Source organism: Brachypodium distachyon, chromosome 1 (assembly GCF_000005505.3).
Source record: "Brachypodium distachyon strain Bd21 chromosome 1, Brachypodium_distachyon_v3.0, whole genome shotgun sequence".
NCBI classification, from domain to species: Eukaryota; Viridiplantae; Streptophyta; class Magnoliopsida; order Poales; family Poaceae; genus Brachypodium; species Brachypodium distachyon.
The window spans coordinates 71,605,831-71,631,656 of NC_016131.3; the positions used below are offsets into that span (position 1 = coordinate 71,605,831).

Sequence of the window (25,826 nt, forward strand, 5' to 3'; positions counted from 1 at the left end):
CCCTTCTTAAAAAAAAAGTTGCCGGCTTGAAGACGCTTCCTGACACCGAAGGCGTATTTCACGGTTGGGGGAAAGATGGTTCAGTTTTACGCAATCTTTACTTGGATGCGGGTTTGCTTTGGGGCTGTTTGGTCGGGCACATGGGCCTTGGCCCACACGCGAGCTGCAAAGTTAGGCCCGTTTGGTAGCCTGGGCCGCATCCGCACGTTGCAGACCAGCTGCATCCCAAAAACGAAAGGATCCCATCAAAAAAAAAAAAAGAGAAACGAAGGGATCAGCCGCGCCGTTTGTCGCCGCCCCTGCTCGTCCGCCGCCTCCCCGCGCCGTCTGCTGTCCGCCGCGGCCCCTGCGTCGTCCACCGCTGTCCGCACGGCTCCACTGCCGCGGCCCCTCCGCCGCCCAAATCTTCACAGCTGCAGCCCCTCCGCCGCAGGGCCGCCGCCCCGGACTCCCGTGCTGCTCGGCCTCCTCTCTCCGTCCGCCGCCGGATCCAATTCCCACCGCCCGCAGGTCTCATCTTCTTCCGCTAATTCATCGTTTGTTGATCCCGTGCAAAATAACCAAACACCAGTGGATGCATCCCCTCAGCCTGGTTCCCAGCTACAGGCTCCCCTTACCACTCTCCAAAACACTCGAATCCACCACCGCTCGCCGTCGGCAATGGCGACTCCGCGCTGCCTGTCTCGCCTTCCCACCGCTGCCGCTGCCGTAACGAACGAACGCTCGACCGCAACGCTCGCCGTTACCCTTGGCGGGAGCGGCGCGAGACCTTCAACAGCCGTCCTGGCTGCTGCCGCGACAGCAGCCGCCGCAGCCGGCCGCGCCTCCGAGTGCCAGTCTCTGCTCCTCCGCATGTTGCGCCGCCGCGGCGCCTCTCGCCTCGACATCGTCTCCTCTCTCCTCGCCTCCTCCCCCACCCCGCAACCGCAAGTGTTCGACCTCCTCATCCGCACTTACACCCAGTCTCGCAAGCCCCGGGAGGCTTTCGAGGCCTTCCGCCTCCTCCTCGACCACCGCGTCCCCATTCCCGCCGCCGCCTCCAACGCGCTCCTAGCCGCCCTCTCCCGCGCCGGATGGCCCCACCTCACCGCGGACGCCTACCGCCTCGTCCTGTCCTCCAACTCTGAGGTAAACACCTACACGCTTAACATCATGGTACACAGCTACTGTAAAACCCTACAGTTCGGTGAGGTTGACACTGTCATCTCCGAGATGGAGAAGAGATGCGTGTTTCCGGATGTGGTTACACATAATGTGATGGTTGATGCCAGATTTCGTGCTGGGGATGTTGAGGCTGCAATGGCGTTGATTGATTCGATGGTTAGTAAGGGGATAAAGCCAGGGCTTGTGACGTACAATTCAGTGTTGAAGGGGTTGTTGAGGAATGGAAGGTGGGATAAAGCGAGGGAGGTGTTCAGGGCAATGGACGCATGTGGGGTGGCGCCGGATGTTCGGAGTTTTAACATGTTAATTGGGGGATTCTGTAGAGCTGGGGAGCTTGAGGAGGCATTGAGGTTTTACAAGGAAATGCGGGGGCGTAGAGTTACACCAGATGTGGTGAGCTTTAGTTGCTTGATCGGGTTGTTCACAAGGAGGGGGGAGATGGACCATGCAGCAGAGTACTTGAGGGAGATGAGGGAGTTTGGGTTGATGCCTGATGGTGTGATTTATACAATGGTCATAGGTGGATTCTGTAGGGCTGGGTTAATGTTGGAGGCTCTGAGAGTTAGGGATGAGATGGTTGCCTTTGGATGTTTGCCAGATGTGGTAACATACAATACCTTGCTGAATGGGCTTTGTAAAGAACGCAGGTTGTCTGATGCAGAGGAGCTTTTGAATGAGATGAAGGAGAGAGGGGTTCCACCGGATTTATGCACCTTCACAACTTTAATTCATGGGTACTGTAGGGATGGTAACATTGAGAAGGCATTGCAATTCTTTGACACAATATCTGACCAGCGTTTGAGGCCAGACATTGTGACATACAACACTTTGATTGATGGAATGTGCAGACAAGGTGATCTAGGCAAAGCTAATGAGCTATGGGATGATATGCATTCTCGAGAAATCTTTCCAAACCATGTTACCTACAGCATCCTGATAGACAGCCACTGTGAGAAGGGACAAGTGGATAATGCATTTGCTTTTTTGGATGAAATGGTAAATAAGGGGATTGTGCCAAACATCATGACCTATAATTCCATCATTAAAGGTTACTGCCGGTCTGGAAATGTGTCAAAGGGACAGCAGTTTTTGCCAAAGATGAGGCATGACAAGGTGATGCCTGATTTAATTACTTATAACACCCTAATCCACGGTTATGTTAAAGAAGGAAAGATGCATGAAGCTTTTAATTTGCTTAAGATAATGGAGAATGAAAATGTTCAGCCAGATGCTGTCACGTATAATATGATCATAAGTGGGTTTTCTGTACATGGTAATATGCAAGAAGCTGATTGGGTTTACAAGAAAATGGGTGCTAGAGGAATTGAACCGGATAGATATACTTACATGTCCATGATAAATGGTCATGTTGTAGCTGGCAACTCGAAGAAGTCATTTCAGCTTCATGATGAGATGCTTCAAAAAGGGCTTGCTCCGGACGACAAATTCTGAGGGTATTGTTTTCTGCCATATTAGATTATAATTGATGCCATGGTTAATTTAAGAACGAGAAAAGCAGGCTTTCTGCAGCTTGTTTGGATTTTCAGAACTTTTGCTCCAGCAAGTATTTCTTGACTTGAAGGTGAGTATGGGACATTTTACAATCCAGCACTGAAACATCGTCTAGGTTATGCACAGATGGAATATTTAATAAAGCGTATTCAGCAAATCAGCAATGCAGTTTGGTGGAATATTATTGTTCGTTTGTCAGATGAACCAGTAAAACATTTATTCTGTTCAAGCATCTGTTCTCCTGATATAATTGATGAGCTTGATCGACATTCTTACGATGAAGCCCTTTTTGATGGTGGAATATATTCCTTTCACAACTTTTGTTACTTCATGCATTATATCACTCTAGATAGTTTGAGATTCGGTACCATCACATTGATTCTTGTAATTTTCTGTAGGCATCTGGTTAAATTTTGTGGAAACTTTACCCATTTGGGTGATGCAAGGGTAATAAAACGATCCACATAAGTGACATTTCCAGGAGTGCTTTCTTCACCAGGGTCCAGGAATATTATGTTAAGACGTGCTTTTTTGTTTTCTGAGCACTGGAGGAACCTAGAATATCTTTATTTTCTCAGGTACTTCACGTCTTCCCCCTATTTCCTTCTACCTCTTTTATGGGAAATATTAGTGTACGTCTCTCTGACACACAGCTTCATTTTACAATTCCATAATGTGGTTCGAACACATATTGCTAGGTTATGATTTCTGAGGCTAGTCCTTGTATAGGAACCATACAGGTTCAATGCGGGTCAAAGATTTCATGTTTTTAGGATACAAGAAAAAGGACCCTATTTCCTTATTCATATGTTCCCTATTTCAAGAAAAAAGGGCCCTGCACCTCTGGTAGCCTGCTTGAGAAAGTTCTATCTAACCATGTTTCTTTTGTGGCAAACAGATACTCCTAAAATAAAGGTGGCAAGAGCAGTCACAATTAACACAAAAATATTGCAAAATTTAACATCCACTCCTAAAATATTGTGAGTTTAAATCACATCCTCTCGATCGGATGCTGCTGGACTGGACTGCAAATCAATTTTTTTCACAGTGACAGCAAATTGCTGTTAACACGAACTACTGATGTCACGCAAAACTGATCAGAAGTGAAGAGCCGAGTACATGAAAAGGTATGAATATCTTTCATCTGCCATATGAACAATAATTCTCAGGAGTATATCCGAGAAACTTACACTATCACTTTATATGCAGGACAATAGAACCTGTACAAGGAAGAAACCAGAGCAGAACAGAAGCAAAATGCATGTTGCTCATGCATATATCTCCAAGCTTTGATGGTTGCATGTTCGTCCAATATAATTACTCCCTCCGGCTAGAATTACTTGTCGAAATATTACATGTATCTAATGTATCTAGACACTTTTTACACATAGCATCCGTATTTGGGCAATTTTAAGACAAGTAATACCGATCGGAGGGAGTAGGATAATTGGTGCAGGTGAAAGAACCAGGAGTTGAAGATGTTTAGCGACGGGCTTCTATGTTGTGGGCTTGTGGCCCAAAACTCATAAAAGTTGGCACGGAACAATTATGATGCACTAGCCATTGTTGTGGATTCTCATAAAAAAAAGCCATTGGAAGCAGTGTTGTCATGGAATTTGCCGCGCAATTCATTCACAACATGAGCAGAGTCGTCTATCTTATGTAACCCCAACTTTGCAACATACTCCCTCTGTCCTGTTTTAATAAGCGTCTTAGTTTCCGCACGCGTACCAATGTAGCCTGAGCGCTGCAGTTTTGTATCGAACTGGCCCACTCATGCACTCAATTCACGTGTGTTTTTAATTCCGTTGCCCAATTAGCTGGCCGGCCACTACACGCGCTGCACAGGACGCCTCATATTTTTGGACTGTGCTGTTCAAATTAGACGCCCCATAAAAACGGACGGAGGGAGTACTCTGTGAAAGCAAGAATATATAAGTTTGCCACACTTGGAGTCAAGATGACACCCCCAATAACCACACTAGTGGCACAGCATTGACTCTTTACAAAATATCCTCATGATTGGTTATATTCTGATCAAGAATCATAATCATACAGGTTATTCGAGGCCATCGTGCAGAATGCCTACACAATGACCATGACACACCACATTTGCTAATAGGTAGGGGTCTTAGCTAAATTAGATTGCAAGTAAACAAAAGCATGCATATAAATAAGGTCCAGATGCTTAATTTCTCACTGCATTGTTCTCAAACACACTTAGCTACAAGCTGGAAACAACAAGAGTTCAGTAGCCAGCTACAAAATGAAGCAGCACGGCTAATTAGCGAAAGGGAAGGGAACTTGTGCCTAGCCCTAGACAAACTCAGGTATACATGAAAGGATCAAACATGACGATGTCACACATGAAACCGAGATGATGTGGAGGGACCTTCGTCTTCCGGTGAATGTGGTGGTGAGGAGGTAGCACCAACAACACTGTGTTGCTGATGCTGCTCTAGCAACCTCATTGCAGTGACTTGCACCTCGATCTCCATGCGGCGCTCCTCGGGGGTCTTTGTAGCCTTCTTGAACCCTGCAGGGAGATGGTCGTCAGCTTGACAGAGAAACCCCGGATGTTTGCCCTTACCTAGGGATTTGATATGGGAAGCCACATCACCATTTTGCTGTTCCTGCTGCTTCTCCTGCATCAATATCTTAGCAGCTAGCAAATCGACCTTCTCGGTGAAGTATTCGTGAAGAGTCTTTATATCCTCACTGGTTCCCACAGGGGCAAGGTCGGGCTCAATGGTTTTGTCAGCCAGGCAAAGCTGCGCCAACTTGTCATCCTCACCGATGGATTTGAGCCACTTAGACACGGATGCCACATGGGCCTTCTCCATTAGTGTGTTGAGCTGAGATCTGATCTGCTCAATGTTGCGGGCTGGAAGCAGCAGGGAGTGGGATGCCGGGTCAGAGGGCGCCTCAATATTGAGACCACGCTTGCACTCGGCAGCCGATTTCTCGTAGTCGTGAGAATTGGAGGCGGTTTCAAAGAGGAGTGTGGCATGGAAGTGGGCGAGCTCAACAGAATCTGGTGCGAGATTGATGGCGCGATGGGTGGCTTGGAGCGTGGCTTGGTGGTGGCGGGCGCGGGCTGCGGGGTCACTGAGGACGTCAGCGGCGCATGCATGCACTGTGGCATGCGCACGGAGGAGAAGTGGCGACCCCTCACCGTGGTGAGCGAGGGCCTCCTTCATGAGCCGCAACGCCTTGGGCTCGTTGCCCCGCTGGAGGCATACGAGGGCCTTTTCGCAGTAAGCACGAATGGCGGCGATGTCGCCGCCCTCTTCTACCGTCACAACGGGGAGCCGGACAGGGGCGTCGGCAGGCGGCGGTGGAGCCAGAGTACGGTTCGGTGGGGGATTGCGCTTGTTTCGCCCCATTTGGAAAATGAGATCCAAGCGAAATGGTGTGTGCGGGGTGCTAGGTATGTTTGTATAAAAGAAAATGGAGAAGCAGAGATCTCTCTTTGTTTCCGTGGGTTTTACACCTAACATGAGTAAGATGAGTCACGAGGATGAGGATCAAAAAGTTTAGGTGGGGTGTCGTACGTGACGAAGCGTGTTAGTATTATGCCACTTTCTGTTATTGGCTTTCTTGACGTATCGATCTCCACATTCGACACATTTGCAAATCTATTTTCTTTCCTTTTTCTAATTATGATGGCTTACACCTAAGAAAGAGCGGGCTGTATGCTTCGGGCAAGTCCTTGAAGAGTTTGTATCTTCTATTGTTTTTAATAAGACTAGCAGGGTGGCCGTGCTCGATCACAAAACATCCTGATGTCCAACATGTGAGGAAAACAAAAATCGAAAATAAGGTGTTTGTGCTTTGTGACGAAATATATAACATCAGTGTAAGATAAACAACAATCGACAATACCAAAATACGAAATTGAAAACAATGTGTTTGTGCTTTGCGACAGAATTCGTAACATGACCATACCTAATTGGTTCATACATAGAATGTGAGTATATAATGAAAAACGATGATAAATAATATGATAGGTCAAGAATGGAAACCTGGTTCATACATAGGATGTGGTACATAAATAACAATAACAGGAAAACAAGTTTTCTTCGATCGGTCTTCGTCTCATATGAGCAGAAAAAGAACAATAACTCTTTCAGACTACACAACAGATCTACGATGTGAATACATCTTTGTACACAATATTCTTGGTAACTATCCTGACAGTAATAGAGCTATCATCATCATCATTTAACGGTGCAGCGAGAACTTTAAGATTGTTTCTGGATGTAGCACGAGACAGAGCGACATACAGCAGCTGTCCATGGGAAAACACAGGACGAGGGAGGTAGACTCCTACATTTGGTATCGTTTGCCCTTGTGCCTTATTTATGGTCATAGCAAAGCATAGCCTGATAGGAAACTGTTTCCTCTTGAACCTAAAAGGAAACATTTCATCATCTGACGGGCACAACGGTATTCGAGGTAGAAATACTCTCTTTCTTGCATGTTGTCCGATCACAATTTCGGCATCTATGGCATTTCTCTGGAATGCACGGACTACCAACCTCGTTCCGTTACACAAACCATTAGCTGGATCCAGGTTTCGCAGCAAGATCACGGGGCAATTGACCTTCAGCTTGAGCACATGGGGAGGCAAGCCATTGGGTGTGAGAGAATTCAAAAATTCTGAAGGGTAGTTATTGTGAGGATCATCCTCCGCACGATCAAAACTATGATATATCACTTCATCCCCTGGAAAGCGTTCAATCAGTTGCATGTTTATTTTATCAACATACCCATTCCTTGTTGATAGAATAGCCCGAGAAGTAATGTAATCCGTATTGCAGGTGTTTGCAGCCAACATCGGAAAGATATGATCGATGAGATCACCAATGTTAAGAGTCCGCACCAGTGTACGGCACACATATCTCGTCAGGAAGCTCCACACGGTCTTCATCCATGAGTTGATCAGTGCCATTCCCGATACGTAGAAGATAGTCTGAAAACCATTGGTCTGATTGAGCCCTCATGTTACGGACAAGCTTCAACTGGTGCATACTATCCCACAAGTAAGACTTATGAAGTGTGACATTGAACATTGATTGGCATACACATTCACTTAACTCTCAGATTTTCAAGGTTTTGAAAAGAAAATGAAAAACCTCAAAAAGTTGGAGAAACACCAATAAAGGTAAAATATGTTATGTATATGTGTTGAAATCTCTCCCCCTTTGACAATGAATTTCATCAAAACCACACAAAAATATTTCCCCCGCTTCAATTTTTTTTTTAAAACTAAAAGCGATTTTTTTTCTTGTAATGAGCATTATGAAACATCATGAACATGATAATTGTGCATCCAAGTCATGTAAAAAGTAGTTGTACTCGACATGTATATAAGTATGATGTAATCTACACATGACTAACAATCAAGTATTGTTACGATTTATTGCAAGACATGGTCTTCCCTTGTCAACTACATCAATACTTGAATACAAAATAGCTTGCAACACATTACATTAAACATAGCACTTTATAAAAGCATAATATTTATTTTCATTGAATTTATATACCAAGTCAATTCAACCTTGTCAAGCCTATATTTAAAACACCATGCCAAGCCTATGTCCAAAGTGCAATGATTAACAATCAGAAGTTTAAGGCAAATGGTAAGCAATCAGAAGCTTAAGACAAAGGTTTCAATAAACACAGCAACTTTCAAGTTCATACCAAAGTGCAATGGTAAGCAGTCTCGTGAAGATGTAGTGCGACATTGGCATATTTATTTAGTAACAATTGCTTGACACCACGTGTCTTTGTATATTTGGAACCTTGATACCATTATATTTTCATCATTGCTAGTAATTAAGTATCCAAGACCAAAATAGCTAACAAAGTTTAACCATGACAAGATTTAGTTCAAGTTATCATTCGTATTAGAAATCATGTGATAGACTATTTCATACGAGGATACATATAAAATGACAATGTCCTCAAAACATAAACGTGGTTGCAAAAATGTCATTTCAGGATGGAATACAATGCTCATTACTTTTTCAGATTTTTTATTTATTCAAGATAAAAGAACGAAAAAGAAGCAAGTATCGTACACGAAGAACAAACTCCCCCTCAAACCATCCCGTATGGTTTGATTACTCCAAGTTCACCTCGAAGAAAAGCAAACCGAGAAAAATCCAATGGTTTAGTAAAAATGTCTGCCAATTGACATTCAGTATATATTAAATTGAGCACAACATTTTCTTTTTTAACATGATCTCTAAGAAAATGATATCTTATATTTATGTACTTAGTTCTTGATTGTTGCACCGGGTTTTTAGCAATACATATAGCACTAGTGTTATCACAATAAAGTGGTACACTTTCTAAAGTAACCCCATAACCTTTCATTATAGCTATTATCCATAAAATCTGTAAGCAACAGCAAGCAACAGCTACATATTCACTTTCAGCAGTAGATTGTGCAACAAAACTTTATTTCTTAGAAGAACAAAGTACTAAAGAATCACCAAATATAAGCATGTATCAGATGTACTCTTTCTATCAATTCTACAACCTCCAAAATCAGCATCCGTAAATGCACGCAATATAATACTAGAGCAAGTAGAAGCCTAATGCCAAAACATAGGGTGCCATGTAGATACCTGAAAATCCTTTTGACAACTTGTAGATGTGATGCGCGTGGGGAAGCTTCAAACCTAGCCTTGTTGCGAAAAATAACATAATACCCAACGTGCACCAATAAGGGTATGACCTCTAAAAATATTTCCTCCCCCTGAACATATGTTCCTGCATTACGAATAAGAGGACTTTCGCCACAATAGTAGAGGTACAAGCATCTCCATCAATTATACTTTCAGCCCGAGATGCACGTGTGAGGGAGGAGAACCAATTTTATCACCGGTCATGTCACGAGAACAACTGGAATCCACTAGCCATATGTTCCCCTTCCTCAAGTGAAGTGCCTACAAACAACAAACACATGCCGAGATCTCCGTACTGGGGTTAGATAAAAAACTTTTAGGTATCCAGTACTGAGATACACGACGAGTAGGCAAAGCACGAGTTTCCTTATACATTGGGACAGATTGTACGTGTCTCGTGCAAGTTGAAACAGAGGGTGAAACATTCACCCTAGGCACATAACGGGGAGTAATAGTTTTATCATGAGCATAATGTGCCCTGAAGAAATTAGATCTAGCTTGTTTTCTTTTCTTTTTAATTACTCTAGCTAGTCTAAAACAAGAACCTACAGCATGTCCAGGTTTATTACAATAAGTGCAAGTGTACCTACTTCCAGGTTTAGCATGTGATGTATGACCTACATTTGCACTTGTTGATGTATCATTAGACATGATGCCAGCAGATCTAAAAATCACATTGGTTGGCTTGTTAGATGTTTCAAAAATTCCATTGCCAAGTGACTTAACTATAGTGGGTGGATTAGCATTAAAATGACCATATGCATTAAAACCAAGTCCGGTCTTGTTGTTACTCATTTTAGACTTATCTAAGATCATATTCAGATTTTTGTGCCCACTAGAAAATTTCTGCAAAGATGCTTGTAAATAATTAACTTGGTGAGACAGGGCAATACAATTATCACAAGCACTATCCATGATTTGTTTTCCACTTTTACAATTAGCGCACAAAGAAACCTCATGGATGTGTAAAGCATTTTCAACATGAGAAACCCTAGCATTTGCATCTTTCAACTTCAATTCAAGAATATGACAATTATTACAAGAAATTGAATCTGTCAAATCAGAAGTATCCATGCTAGCATCATTAATTTGTTTACGTTTATGCACAATAGGTTTCTCATTGTTTTGTAATGCAACTCTAAGCTTATCAAGAGTATCATCATGAATAGAACGCAAAGAGGTAAGCTCAGAATATATAGAATCACAAGACTTGCAGGAATCATCATCAGGAATCATAGACTTAAGTTTAGTAATTTCAGAATTCAAGGATGCAATTTTCAAGTCATATTTCTTAATTCTTTTAGTAGCATGATCAAGCAAGGAACTCAATTTACTAGCACTTTTAAGTAATTCATCATAAGAAAGTTCTACCTCATTGTTGTTGTCACTGTCGTAGTCGTCGCAGGAGGTAACACTCTTGTTGCTAGCCATAAGACACATCCCATTAATGTCGCGCTTGCCTTTGGATGCATCATCTTCATCAGACTCGATATCCACATCACTCAAGCATGGTTCACCATATTCATTGATTACAGAGAAAATACTGTGAGCCACCGCTCGAGCAAAGTCGCCCCTCTTTTTATTCTTGATGTTGAAGGAGCGCTTCTTCTTCTTGTCCTCCCCATTTTCTTCTTTCGCCATCTTGGATAAGAATTTAGGAAAATTTTGGCGAAAGTGATTTGGATCACCACATTCAAAGCACCTTGGAGCATTGTTCCCACCTCTCTTCCTTGAACGAACATTTTGCAGGGCATGTGTAAAACGAGAGGTGAGGTGTGCCAATTCTTCCTCCGGATATTGCTCTAGCTGTTCATCTGTTAGTTGAGACAAAGAAGACAGAGCATAGCAATATGTAGAAGTACCATCATTAGAGCTGCCAGGGTTAGTAACAAGTGCAATTGATTTGGAACCGGTTCTCCTAACAAGAATATCTAATTCATGAGTTTTCAATTTTGAGTACAGAATATCAAGTGTAAGTGTGCTCATGACAGTAGATTCTCTAATAGATGTAACTTTCATCTCCCATATGGACATATCTAATGCACTCAAAAGTTGCCTAGAAGCATCAGCATCAGTATAAGTAACACCTAATGCACGTAAGTTGCTGAGAATCTTATTAAAGCGTGCAAAGAATTCATCCAAAGATTCACCTGTATTCATCTCAAATCTCATGTACTCCTTTTTGTACATGTCCTGACGCACCTCCTTAACAGAGTTTGATCCTTCATGATAACTATAAAGTGCGTTCCATACCTCATGAGCGGATGCAAGGTGAGCGACACGGTCGAAGTCACTTCGTTGTAGACCTTGGATGATGTAGTTCCTCGCCTTGTAGTTGTTCTCCACGTGGATCAAGTTTGTTGGTGTGATCGCATTGTCCGCGGGAAGCTCATAGGGTTTGGCGATCTTCTCCCATATGGCGTAGCTTTGTGCCATGATGTATGCCTTCATCTTCGCCTTCCAAAACTGAAAATCAACACCATCGAACACACAGGGTTTGGTAGAATACCTATCCATATCTAGCAAGTCTAATTAACCGGTTAAGATAGATTAGAGAGACCTTGCTCTGATACCAATTGTGAGATCGAGATAGGCAATCAGAGGGGGGGTGAATGATTGCGTGGAAGCAAATTAAAACTTTTCCCGAAAGTTCAAACCCTAAATCACCTTTCTGTCCGTGATAGTAAAACAGACGTAACTTTTGATTGGATGAACTAAAAAATACGTATGAGTATGAAAAAGAAAGGTATTGAAATTATCTAACAAAAGCAACAAGAATCAGATCAATCGGACTAACCAATCAAAAGATATGATCAAAATAGTAACAGGTGACAGAAAGTTACGAGGATTAATCTAAAACCAATTTCGAGGAATAACAAGAAAGATGAATTAATCGCAATCTTCTCTTGATCTCGTGATAAACCTGCAGCAAAGTATTATGAACTTGTGATGAACCTGCACCAAAGTATTAGAAAGATCTAGCACGAAGATTTCACGAAGATCCGAGAAGAACAGAGATGACACCGCCAACGAATCACTTTATTGCAACGATGTCGATCGATTACAAAAGATGCAACCATGCATCCAAGAACTCTCCAAGAATTGATCTAGATCCAAAGTTTTGAGTTCCCTCACGTCCTTGCTAAAACCCTAGCTAGGATGCCCTCTATTTATAAGAGAAAATTCGCGACCCTAAACCGAGTCCGAATCCAACACGAACTCCTCTGTCCTGGTCGGTATTTTTCCCGTGGGGCCCGCATACGACCTCGGATTGAGATGACTCCAAAAGCAAAGTTGTTCGTCTCGACGACGCGCACGACTTTCATGTGGACCACTTTTCCATCCGACGTCATCCTGATGACTCTACTATTTAATCTTTAAACAGCTCTTATCCAGCCACGGCTGGACCTACATATCTTCACGTCGATGCCACTTCATGCCATCAACTCTTCTTGTGATGTCTTCAAAACTCGACCATCACGTATCAAATATCTCCAATACCGTACATATCCGGTATAAACAACGTACGACAAACCGGTGCCCTCCCGGATCATCGTAGCCTTCACTTCCATTGTTTCTTCGCACGAACGTCCCGCATGACCTTGATCCCCGACCTTAGCTTCTCCCAAGTTTCGTCCCTCGATCTCGTCATCGACCACGTTCCTCTAGCTCCGGCAACACCTGAAAACGAACACACAAATAACCAGTACGAGCACAAGTCCACGACTTGACTCAGGGTAAGTTCCACACAACTCACGCCATGTTTTCACATAAAAAACTAATGGATCAACACACCACTAGCAAAGCACTAAGTCCGAACAAGATACATATCATCACATAAATATCCATATTATCCAAAGTATCCACATCAATGTTTCATCTAAAACACTTGCCAATGTTACACATCACCTATGATTTGACAGTTGCATTTGTGATTTGCCCTCTAGACCGCTTTCTCACGACAGGGAGCACCCGCCTAAAATCTCCTCCGAACACGATTGTCTTTCCTCCAAATGGCACATATGGTTGGCCCATGATGTCCTTCATGCTCTTGTCAAGGGCCTCCACTGCTTGTCTCTTTGTCATTGGGACTTCATCCCATATTATGAGCGATGCCTTTTGAAGAAGTTTGGCCGTCCCACTCTGCTTGGTGAAGTTACAAACGCCACCTTCTTGTATGTTCAGGGGGATTTCGAATCTAGAGTGTGCGGTCCTACCTCCAGGCATGATAGAAGCAGCTACTCCTGATGTCGCGGTAGCAATTGCTATTTTCCCCTCACCCCGGACCTTTGTAAGCAATGTTCTATATAGGAACGTTTTTCCGGTCCCTCCTGGGCCATCAACAAAGAATAAACCTCCATCACGATTGTCAATTGAGCTCAGTATTTTCTCGTAAGCATACTTTTGCTCAGGATTAAGAGATAATAATAGTGAGGCATGATCCTGGTCTGCCTCAACCGAGGTCTCCTCGATGATCTCTCTGTCCACTCCACCTGAGTTGTCATACGACTCATCAATGTCAGGCAAAGGGAATGACCTTATGTCCTTCCCCCTTGATCGGAGCATATTTCTAATATCCAACAACACCAACTGCTCAACTGCATGCTGACTTCCTTGGGTTCGGCGGTAGTCATCTGACATTGCTTCAAGGTGTTTGTTCTAGAGTGTGCGAACATGTCTCGGCTCACAAAAAACCAATATTGTGGCGAACAATCTCCGGAGAGACGGCGGCATCTGGAATAGCTCAGCTTCTGTAAGGCAATCATCAAGTGTACTGTCAGCCTCGATAAGACCCCTTTTTTCAGCAGCCTCTTGAAAGGTTCGACAATGAACATTGTTGACGGTCTTTAGGTCTTCAAATGATGTAGCACCGGTCACGTGGTTTAGAAGAACCCTTAGATAGTACCGCTCACCTTCAGCTGGGTGGGCAGACACAATTCTCCCAACTTGTGGGCGCTGTTGTCTTTCTATCCATGTCTTTGTTCCTGGCAACCATCTGGCGATCAGCGGGAAATCTCTGTACAAGGTGTTTCTTGCCCACTCATAGTCTCGATTTGCCTTAAAATAGGCGGTGAGCATGGTCTCGAAAGCACCTTGCCAACCTAGAACTTCATGAAAATCTACATTCTCACTAAAGGAGACAAGATGCATATTTGGGAGATGTAGTTGTAGCTGTAACACCGATGGAGAGATTCCATATAGATCGAAGTCGAAGATCCTCCACAATGCTTCTGGAGGTGTGATCCATCTCGCCTCCCTGTACGCTGCAATCTCATCAAGGCCACCACTGTTTTCCGCACCATTCACATTTACAGAAGCCCTGCCATGCCCCTTGTAAATATATTTGTAGAGGAACTTTTTCTTTGGGTCTTCTAGCTTGGTTCGAAACACTCGCACAACGAGATCAGGTCGGTCTTGAGGGGTCTGACCGGGCTCAAGTTCATTGGTTATTTCATCCCAATTCAGGTTGCATGTCATAGTTAGGAATATATCGGCTTACCAAACTTCTGCACCAAAGCTGTAGCGTCATAGTATCTCTTTTTCATGTTCCTCCCACCACCATTAAATGTTGCCGGCAGGATGAATCTGTAAAATCCCAAAATTCCAAAACTTTTCATATGCATTGCATCCATGAGCATCATGCCACAATTGCATATTTGAATTCAAATTTGAATCTCAAAAGGCTTAAAAAAAGGTTTTATTTCATTTCAAACCCTAGGGTTTCACCCATTTGAGCTTTGAATCTTTAAACCAATAGGGTTTATCTATAAAAGGGGTTTATTGCATAAATAAGCTATCTCATAATTTTTGGATAATTATTTGGAGTTGAAAAACTATTTTGTTTAAATAGTTATATAGCCCTAAAGGCATTTATAGAGCAAATGTATTTTTATATATTTTATTTGGAAGGGAAAATAGTCCCAAAAGTTGAATCATATTATAATATGATTTTACAAATTTTCTGGAATTTATTTGGACCAATTTGGAGTTCAAAATCAAAAGTTACAAAGGATTTACAGAAAAAGAAAAAAAAAGAAAAAGGGTTAAAGAAAAAAAAAGGGAGAAACGGACCGGCCCGGCCGAATTGGGCCGAACCGGCCCACTTACCTGCCGCGCGCCGCCGCCCAGCAAGTCTGCAGCTGCGCGCATGCCCGCAGCTGCTGACAGGTGGGGCCCACCTGTCAGCTGCGTCTTCCCCGAAGGAAAGAGCCGCCGGTCACGCGCACGATCCCTGCGCCACGCCGTCGCCGCCGTGATGCCCGCGCCCGTTGATTCTGGCTTTCCCGAAGTTGCCCGAGCACATCCTTTTAAAGCCCCGCCTCCCCTCTCTTCTTCCCCTCTGTTTGCCCTCGCTCGCACGCACCCACGCCGTCGGAATTTCTCGCCGGAGCCGCACGCTCGCCGCCGCGATCTTTGGTCACCGCCGACGAGCTCCGTGAGTAATTCTCGAAGCCGCTTGCACCTTTCTTCTCCTCTCTCTCTCGCATCTCCTGACGCGTTTCTCTTCGCGTTTGGCGCACCGCAGCTCGTCGCCGCCGACGACCGAAGCTCCGCCGCCCGCCGCCATGGTCAAGTCGTCCTAGGCAAGGATCCCGCCGTCCCCGAGCCTCGCCGACCCCGTCTTCGTCCCCGCCTCGACGAGCCGCACCCCCCGCGTGCTTCCCCGAGCCGCCCGCTCCGCCCGAACACCCCGCCGCCGCCCCGCCCGTGCCGCGCCGCCGCGGGACTCTGTCGCCGGAACCCTAGGGTTTCCGGAGGTGAGCCCGACCTCCTCCCGTCTGTCCGATCCAGATCCAAGGGCTAGGATTAGATCCTGGTTATGATTTTAAACAAACCGGTACCAACCAATAGGAAGCCGCCATGTGTCACCTCTTTTTAATACAAACTTAATCCCGGTTTAAATTAAATGGCACTTTTGCAGAAACACCCTTGTAACTTCAAATGCTTATAACTTTTATACCCTTTGGCCAAATTTGACAAACTTTACCTTTTTGGAAAGCTCTCAACCTGTAGAATCTTTTGGCACTGTTGAAATTTAAATTTGAATTTTTGAATCACAGCCAATTTACAGAATAGGATTTAATGCCTTTTAATTCATAACTAATTATTTAAAAATCCTTTTTAATTGAAACCAGTGCCCAAAAATTTGTTTTATTGTCCTCTGTCCATTAGGACAGATAAATAAATATTTTGAATTAAATTATTTGGCTGATGCCAATGAAACTATAATTTAGGGTTTTAATCAATTGTTTTTTCCTTTTTGGTTAAAACCCTATTGCTTTGTTTTAATTACCAATGCTTAGGATCAGTTGATCACCTAGATAAAATGAACCAAATCATGTCACATGTTGCATTGCATCATAGCATATCTTATTTTTGTCGTGTTGTGAATTGTGTGTTTATGTTTTCGTATGTTTGTTTGCTCGTATAGTTTTCTCGAAGAGCGATCAGTGTGATTGTGACGAGTGTTTAAACTCCAACTGCTACCAAGGCAAGTTCACTTTGATCATATCGTATTATTATTGTTTTTAAAATACTTATGCATTAGTGTTGCTTGTAGTAATGCATTGATAGGATTATTACTCGTACTTATGCTAGCTATGATTTGACCTACTAGCGATAGGGTTACCTTTGCCATGAATCCTCCAACAATAGCCATCGTGATTAGTGTTGCTTAGCCATGCTATGATAGTATATGTGGGAGGGAATCTCAATCACTGTGAAACCGATAATGTGGAGTAATTTTGGAAACTTGGCAAAACAACCCTAACAAATCATCCTGGGTGGACGGCTTTGAGGATTCGAGATGTTATGCGACGTCAGGTCCATTTCTATAGGTACCTCTGAGTCGAGTCCCATGGATTCGGGGGCGGATCGTCCATGGACGTCTCCCCGTGGATTCGAGGAGCGCTTGCGTCGCAAATGTGGAATGCCACCTGGGGTATCAGGGACTGGACTAGTTTCCTGTTTAGTAGCTTCCAGTACAACCACATGGTAATATGGGCTCTGCCAGGATGGATGTAAGACATATGATCCTGGATCCGAGGGATTGTGCAGATGTTGCCGTGTAGGTGGGAACGTAGGTCCCTCAGGTGGTCTGGGTGATTATGGTCTGAAAATTCCTGTAATCGATGCCGTTGCTACTCTACCCTGAGGACAGCAAGGGATTAACACGTCGATTTCTGTGAAGAATGTGTACAACCTCTCGAGAGTGTCAAACTAAGTACTTAGCCGTGTTCCCGGTTACGGACAATCATGAGCAACTAGATATGGGGGCTGTAAGGAAAGTCTCACTCATTCCAACTTCTTAATAAAATGAATGGTTTGAACTTGGGATATGAGCATTGGTGTGTCTACTCAATGTCCATAGATTAATAAGAGCATCGGTGTTTCTACCCGGTGTCTATTAGTTAACATTACTGTAACATTCAATTGTAGTAGGGTAAACTATGTTCTGCTACCACGACAAAAAGCCTGAACTCCACCTTGCCAAATACTGCATATACTTGATAGGATCTGTTATAACCCTTTGGTGAACTTGCCAATACATTCAATGTATTGACCCCCTAGCGGCTGCAACGTTTAAATGTTGCAGGTGAACCAGGTGAAGAGTGAGGTACGAATTGTTATGGTTGCGAGTTTACATTCCAACATGTTTCGACTGTGGAGTTGTTATGGGACTCATGTATCTTCTGTCTTCCGCTGCAAGATTTTATTTTCTTTTGAGATAACCCATGAGGTTATGCAATATGTAAGTTAGTACTAAATTCTGGATCAATGCGATGTAATATATTTTTGACCTTTGTATCTTGATATTACATCTTGAAACTGTGTGTGCTAGCGAGTCGATCCAGGGACTAGCACAGTAAGCACAGAGATCGAACCCTGTAAGGGGGGGGGGGGATCGCTTCAGAATAGCTGCCCTACGGCCCTTCCACGGTTTTCACCGGTGGAAATGCTATCCATCACACCTTGGTACAGGTCAGCCCTCAGCTCTTTTTGGTGACCAAGTATCCAATTCAACCGTGTAGTTTTGACCTTGACATACATATCAACCGCATATTGTTGGAACAAGCGTTGCCCATATAGGATGTGATTGAATATTCCTGGGCGCTTTTGGAACTTGTAGCAATAGTATTCTCGCACAGAGACACAAAGACGATTTTTTGTATCTGTAAAAAATATTTTGCATGGGAAATGTTAGTGAAGAAAGTTGAACAGTGCCTATTAAGATTAAACAGAGGATATCATATGGCTTGCTTTTTGATAAAATATCATACGGCTTGCCCGGGTCATGGTGATTGTTTTGACGTGATTGTATGATCAGATCAAGATTCACGCCCCGCTTTGGGATTTCAGGATGCCAACCAAGTTCACCTCGTGGGAGGAAGAGAGGGTAGGACAATGGATCATAGCAGCCGTAGTGAGGCCTAATAGAATATCTTGTGTTATTGTTTCCAAAAAGTGTGATATCACGGTCAAAGCGCCTATGCATCTCATTACCCTCCACCCAACCAGCCGCCACCTCAGAAGTAATTGGTGTATTATAGGTTCGCTGGTCTAACCACACGTCAATGTTCAGTGTTACACGATACTCGTCAAGGTCTTGGACTCCTCCTAAACTCCGAAATGTCTGGGAATATGGATTATCCTTAAGGATATGAACCAACTTTCGGATGACATATTGGTCCTTGTCCATCTTGCTCTTGTCTTGGCACAGGCGTAACCTATGTTGTAGAGTAGGATCGTCATCATAGAAATAGAGTTCCAAATGGTCCAAACCATCATCACTCGGACCAAATGAATGTATGTTGTGGTAAATTTGACCATGGGCTCTGAATGTGTACACTCCACTTGTCATGCTTGTGTACTTGTTGTCAAGATTCACGACAAGGGTGGTGAATGAGAAATGGCTATTGAAATACCTGATGCTACCCCGAAAATGTTTTGCATTGGAATCAGAGCTCGTGTACAACATCTGGAGCTCTGGAGGAGGTTCCGAAGTGGACAAGTTGATTTTATTCATTTGGCAGCAAAATCCTTGAGTTTCATACTCGAACCTTTTTGCACCACAGTGACGACAATCTCCCTGCGGTTTCAACATGTGAGTAGAATCAGGAAGATTCCGATAGACAAAGTCTTGTTCTTCGACGTTGTTGGAACCCACAAATGAGCATTGACTGGGGGTGTTACGTCTAGAGGCATTTCTTGAATTTCTTTGACCACGCCTCGCTTCCCTCTGTTCGGGTGTCATGCTTGCATCACGTGATCTATTATATTCATGCTGGTTTGCATTTGCTCTTGTGTCCTCATTGCATATCGTGCTCTGCGGCGTTCTCGGTCATTCTCAATTTGCTCTGGCGTCCTACTTGCATAGCGTGCTCTTGTGCGCTCTTGATCATGTGTGACTTGTTCTGGAGTTCTGCTTGCGTATCGTGTTCTACGACGTGCACGCCTTGCCATAACATGCTCGGGTGTATTGCTCGTGTTGATACTATTTGGTTGATCACAAGTTGGTTCACTATGCTCCATTGTAATACCTGTGACAACATCTTGTTCATCTCTCCTACCTAAAGAGTATACATCATTCAGAAAAGCAATTAGGTGTGCAACCATATTCGAAATTGTACAGAGTGTATCAGTGGAAATAGGATGTACCATTGGAACCTTCGCCTCCGAGCAACACGGTATTAGTAAGGGTGCTTTGAATTGGAAGTGTACATGGAGTATGAAATTCATTTTGATCCTCTTCATCATCTGACGATGAAAACCCGGGAGCATTGCAAGGTTGACGAATTCTCAATGCAGTAGGGGCACTTGCCACATTGCTGGTACGAGATCGCTTAGAAGCATGTACTTCTTCCACAACTGTTAAAACAAGACACATTTCTATCATTTAGTACATAAAATTTTACATCTCTACTAAGTTTAATTATTCTACGAACTCCAACCTTCCTTTCCTTTCCGTGATGATTGGTTTGGTTGAGGCGACATCTTTATAACAGAGTTTAACGTGTGCTGCATTTATGAAATCAGAAGAGGACAGGTCATGTCTAATGCAAAAGAAGAGTAAATAAGGGATTAAACAAACAAAACAATACGTACATGCACAGAGCAACCATCACAAACAATTTTAGTCTATTATGAATTGGTTTCTAGATATAACTCCTCTGTTATCTAAACATGTCAGCAAACAGAAACACACATAAACAGTTGTGTCCTTGCGTCCAGGTGAAATATTTCTTGAAAGAATAAGATTGTCTAGACAGCCATGTACTTATATAGAAACTTGAACATACACAAAAATTATAAGTCTGCTGCCACACTACAGATCTGTTCTTATGAACAATCACACAACTAGAGCATATACACACATAAAATGACACCACCTTAATTCAAAGCAGTCAAGTATTTGGTGACTGATCAAGAGAAGTAGTAACATATAACTGACAAATGGAACAATTCTAAGCAGTCAAGTATTTGGTGATTGATCAAGAGAAGTAGTAACATATAACTGACAAATGGAACAATATCACAAACAACTATTGGAAGATTTGCAGAGCTTAAATTAGGACAGATCTGAACATGGCAAACACAGTGTGACAGATAAAGTAGCACGTCACTTAATATGTATCACAATCATATATACATACTGCATCCAAACAAGGAATGTTTCATAACCTTATACATCCACATACAGAAAGATAAACGTCATCATGGGGCACAACTCCATGCTAATATTTACAGATCAACATCCATTAGAGAGGCGATTATAAGTAAACACCCTAACTATGGCAATGACTGGCGTTGAGCATGATTCGTAGCTTTGACAGCGGTTGCCAGATAAGCCCTTCTTTGCTCAAGAAACCTCCGGACAAACTTCAGGTCAATCTCTCCACTTAATAGGTAAATATTTGTATGTATTGCTAGTGACTTATACTCACGCTGAAGTGCAGCAGCTGCAGTGTGATCTGGGTTCCATGCAATGGTGGTGTGCTCTGATGTATCTAGACAGCCTGTTAATAAATTGAACCATAAAGTATTTAGCTGATCAATGAATCAAATGAGATTTCTTTAAAATCAATGCATGTGGACAGATATAGATTTAATTACCAAATCTGCGATTTTTTTGAAGCATCGTTGCAATAACAATTGGTTTATTGGCTTGGGAAGTTGACCAACGATATGTATGCTAGATCAGACTCCCCCCCCCCCCCCCCCCGCCCCCAAATGCCGACGGTCAGAAGTTTTCCACTACATATTGAATGGAAAAATATGATTAGCTGAAATTTATATATAATCTACCAATACTATTTACAAATTATTGTACCTTAAATCCATGAAGATGACCTCTCTATATTGTTCAGCATATGGGTATCTTCCAACGATCTCAAGATCACCATAATAAATGACAATAGCGACTATGTCTGTATTCAAGCAGCATTAGTGAAATTTGATTATAGAGAACACATGTGAATTTGTTGAGAATTTGCAATGTTGAACCCAAGTGTATTGTACATACCTACGAACGTTTTGTTTGGGCAGGCATGAACTTCCTGATAGGGTGTGAACTCCTTTGGGTACAATGGAAACGGAATTCCCATAGTGCAGTTGATAACATTTGTCTTGCGATCAAAGGCGCACTCAAATGTGTGGCCTATGTTTCGAAAGATTATATCTTCAGCGTTAAGACAGGAAGTAACATTGTGTATTGTATAATTTTTCCCCGATTCAAGGATGTCCTTAAATCGGTTCACTTGTTCATTTCCCGCCACGATTGCTTCAATTTTGGCCCCCTTTATATGTATTATGTACAAAACAAAATGTTAGTTTGTGAATACATGTTTCATGTTTCAGTTCAGGGATTGTTGGTACTTACGGGCTTGTCCATCAGAATGAAGTGCATGTCGTCACCATATCTATTCGCAGGAAATTTTACAATTACCCTGACACAAATGCTAAATTTTGCGTTTGTGAAGACATCGTCCATCGCAATGTCATCGAAGTCTTTAAACCTATAGTCGAGATAAAAAAGAGCATAATGTAGCTAGTAATATTAGCTACCAGTATTTGTTTATTCTGAGAGGAAGGTTACGCTAAACTTACATAGGTGGCGGCGGGGGTGTTGCAAAATCCGCATATTTGCGCTTGCGTGTAAGGTTTAATGGTGCCATATATATCTATATATTGATAAAAGTTAGTATTGGTAATCGCAACAGGACATCTTTTATTATGTTCTTTTAGAAGTATTTTACGGTAAGGAAGTAGAGAGATACTAAGTGGTTCAGAAAACCTAACCAAACATGTTATGTAATATTCAAACATCATGTACTGTAGAACACATAACACACATAAGCTGAAATGCTATTTAGAAATACTGAGATCTCATGTATCATAGCACACATGACACAAAAAAAGTTAAGAAAGAGAAATAAATACCACCGAAGGAAGTTTTGATGGATGTAGTGGTGACCAACAAGCTCCAGCACCTCCTCCTCTTCGTCCTCCTACTGTTCGGAAAAAAATAAGATCAACTCTAATAATCTGAAATGAGACATGATTTTCCTAACTATCTAGATCACATGGCAGAGCAAAGCTTGGTACAATATCTTACAGAAACAGCAAATAGATACTAATTCGTGTATTATAGTTATTATTTGTTGAAGATGCCAATCTGGTACTTGTACTATTCATACTGGGTAGCCAGGAAATAGTAAAAGCTAAAGGGAGAGACTAATTCTCAGCTACTTGAAATATTTTTTGGGTCTCAGTCAGTTTTTTGCTTCCTGAACTATTGAGCTGAAAAGGAAGCTAACACAAGAAAGCACAAGCATCAGCCCCCTACTATTGATATCCCCTCTTCTTGTATAAACAAACTGAGCATCAAACAGTGTACAGCCCTTCTTAGAAAAAATTCAAATGAAACTGAAACTTAAATTCGAACTGAAAATTATTCCTGAAAATCAAATAAGAAAAGAGAAACTTAAATTGAAACTGAACCTGAACCCTCCTAGTTAATTTCAAGTATTTAACACTTAGAACTAAAACTGAAATATAGCTGAACCTAGGAGACACAGAAAGCTAATCTAGTGGCAGCACCTGGAGGACCAAGGACAGAAATTAATGAATCAATCAAATACAAGGACAGAAATTAATATTGAATTGAATAGGGAGGAGAAACTGTATAATATTGCAAAGAAACAGCAATGCCCGAAGAAGAGAGGAAGAGAACTAAACTTACATAGGTTACGCTACCAGTATTAGCTAAACAGCAATGCCCGAAGGAAAACTATTTTTTTCCTAGTTGTCCGACATATGAATTATGAACCTGACATGGCAAATAAGAAATGGATATGAAGCAACAAAGTGCATGCAACATAAGACTACTCCATGTAAAAGAAGCAAATAAAAATGAGAATAAAGATTCATACGGTTTGCACAAACAAGAGATTCATAAGAAGGTAAAGCACACCTGAAAGGCTGAAACTTAGGCACCTACAGGCACCAAGCAAGACATTTTTTTCCAGATACACAACTTACATTTATTGTTTGATTCTCGGTCCTATATATCCCTTAAAATTTCGAAGGAACCAGTAATACACATATCAGAAATGACTCAAGTTCTCAAGCACAAAAACCAGTTGAAACCGTAGCTCACCGGAACTCCTTCAGCTCTCCTCGTCCGAGTTCTACAAATCGACAGGACAGAACAACTGAGAAGGAATAAATTCCATTAGCACGACGATGGAGGAGAAACTGTAGAAATTTGCCCGAAGAAGAGAGGAAGAGAACTAACCCGTAGCTCACCGGGACTCCTCCAGGTCTCCTCGCTTCACTTGTTTTCTGAGTTCTACAATTCGATAAGACAGAACAACTGAGACGGAAGAATGCCATTAACACGACGACGGAGGAGAAACTATAGAAATTAACAATTACCACAAATGTCGGAAGAGAAGAGCAGCGGAGAGGAGACTGAGCTGCAGAGCTCGTATTTGGCCTTTTTGTAGCCGTAGAAGGAATTTAAACACCGGAAGTGGGGGGAAGTGGGGCAGTTCTAGTCTACGGGGCTGACCATAGCTGACCGAGGTTGTGCACACGCACGAACTTGCAACCGCCCGTTCCACGCTCGACGCAAGTTGCCGGAACCGCGCCCCCGCACGGGACCACCGCCTCGCCTGAAGCGCCATCACAAGGCGGCCACCGTGCCGAAGGAGAGGAACCCCCCTCCTTGCTGGAGCCTGGAGGAGAGACGCGCATGTGGCGATCGCCCCTCCATCTGCCCACTTCATCTCCTCCACAAGCGCAGCGGTGGAGGCTCCGAATTCACCAGCAGCGTGGGGTCCGATGGTGCAGCGGCTCATCCCCTCCACGGCTGCAACGGCGGAGGCTCCGAGTTGACCAGCATGGGATCCGACGGAGCAGCGGCTGTGGGAGGAGGCGGCGCGGGGGGGGCGGGGGGGCTGACGGGCGGACTTCAGCGAAGGAGGAGGAAGAGCGTTGGATCCGGGGGAGCAGCAGCTGTGGGAGGAAGCGGCGTGGGGAGGAGGTGGCCGGGCGGACGCCGGCGGCGGCGGAGGAACGAAGAGGGAGATAAGAGGAGCGTGGACGAAGAGGAGCGGGCGTGGTCTTTTTCTTTTCTTTTTCGTTCGCTGTTCTGTGCGGGGGGATGAACGATCTGGGACGTCCCATAGTGATCCGACGGTGCATAGTGAGTGGACGGTGAGCAATGGGTAAACTGTGTGTTTATGGTAGTAGAGATGGGCATAAGGCCTCCCCAATGATGGAAGAAGTTCGCCGGACATTTTATCACGTATATTGCGGTGCATTTGAGATTCCCGATCACATAAATTTTATTTAAGAGTGTTTGAAAATTTGTTGGGTTTAGATAATTTTCATGTACTCTGTGTTATCTATTTAGGCTGGAACCAAAGGACAAACAATTGTTACTACTCACTCCTGCTGGAATTACTTGTCGAAATATGTATCTAGGTGAAAACCCTCATTCGGTGCAAACCGTGAAAACTCCACCAAAAAAAGTTCAAAAAATTCTCAAAAAAATCACATATGTTAAAAAAGTGATGCTAGAAATATGTGTAAAATTTCAAGTCCAAACTCAATTTCCTTTGGTAAAGCGAAAAAAAACAAATTCTACATGAATAGTGATCTTTGAGTGTTTGACACTATTCATTGTAAGTTTCTCTTTTTAATTACTTCCAAATGCTTTTGATTCTGAACTTGAAATTTTGCAGGTTTGTAAAACATCACACTCCCAACATATGGTATTTTTGTAGATTTTTTTTAAAACTTTTAAACATGATTTTTATGAAGTTTGCACGATTTACACCGAATAAGTGTTTTCACCGAATACTTCGGCATGTATCAATACATATTTTAAAACGGACAATCTAAGTAGGACACCTGCCCCTCTTGGTTTCGCCATACGGCGCGCGC

The 25,826-nt window shown here is 43.0% G+C and overlaps 3 protein-coding genes across 6 annotated transcripts; 1 reads left to right on the forward strand and 2 right to left on the reverse strand.

Moving 5' to 3' along the window:
* Positions 1 to 272: 272 nt before the first annotated feature.
* LOC100833520 (pentatricopeptide repeat-containing protein At5g01110) lies at positions 273 to 4,380 on the forward strand. 4 transcript variants are annotated; one of them, XM_010230851.3, is made up of 4 exons: positions 273 to 2,971; positions 3,075 to 3,254; positions 3,575 to 3,803; positions 3,886 to 4,380. In XM_010230851.3, exon 1 carries the CDS (start codon positions 661 to 663, stop codon positions 2,614 to 2,616), a length of 1,956 nt encoding a protein of 651 aa, XP_010229153.1. In that variant the 5' UTR covers positions 273 to 660; the 3' UTR covers positions 2,617 to 2,971; positions 3,075 to 3,254; positions 3,575 to 3,803; positions 3,886 to 4,380. The 4 variants fall into 4 exon arrangements, with proteins under 4 accessions (XP_010229153.1, XP_010229154.1, XP_003558747.1 ...); XM_010230852.3 differs by having other exon boundaries at positions 273 to 2,746; XM_003558699.4 differs by having other exon boundaries at positions 273 to 2,618.
* A 436-nt stretch (positions 4,381 to 4,816) lies between these two features.
* On the reverse strand, positions 4,817 to 6,091 carry LOC104581868. Its single transcript, XM_010230853.3, has 2 exons — positions 5,297 to 6,091; positions 4,817 to 5,212 (listed from the first exon to the last, which is right to left on the reverse strand). The coding sequence occupies exons 1-2, from the start codon at positions 6,060 to 6,062 to the stop codon at positions 5,037 to 5,039; spliced, it is 942 nt and encodes a 313-aa protein (XP_010229155.1). The 5' UTR covers positions 6,063 to 6,091; the 3' UTR covers positions 4,817 to 5,036.
* Positions 6,092 to 13,283: 7,192 nt separating this feature from the next.
* On the reverse strand, positions 13,284 to 14,015 carry LOC100821174 (ATP-dependent DNA helicase PIF4-like). Its single transcript, XM_010231956.1, has one exon. The coding sequence runs from the start codon at positions 14,013 to 14,015 to the stop codon at positions 13,284 to 13,286; it is 732 nt and encodes a 243-aa protein (XP_010230258.1).
* Between the last annotated feature and the right edge of the window lie 11,811 nt (positions 14,016 to 25,826).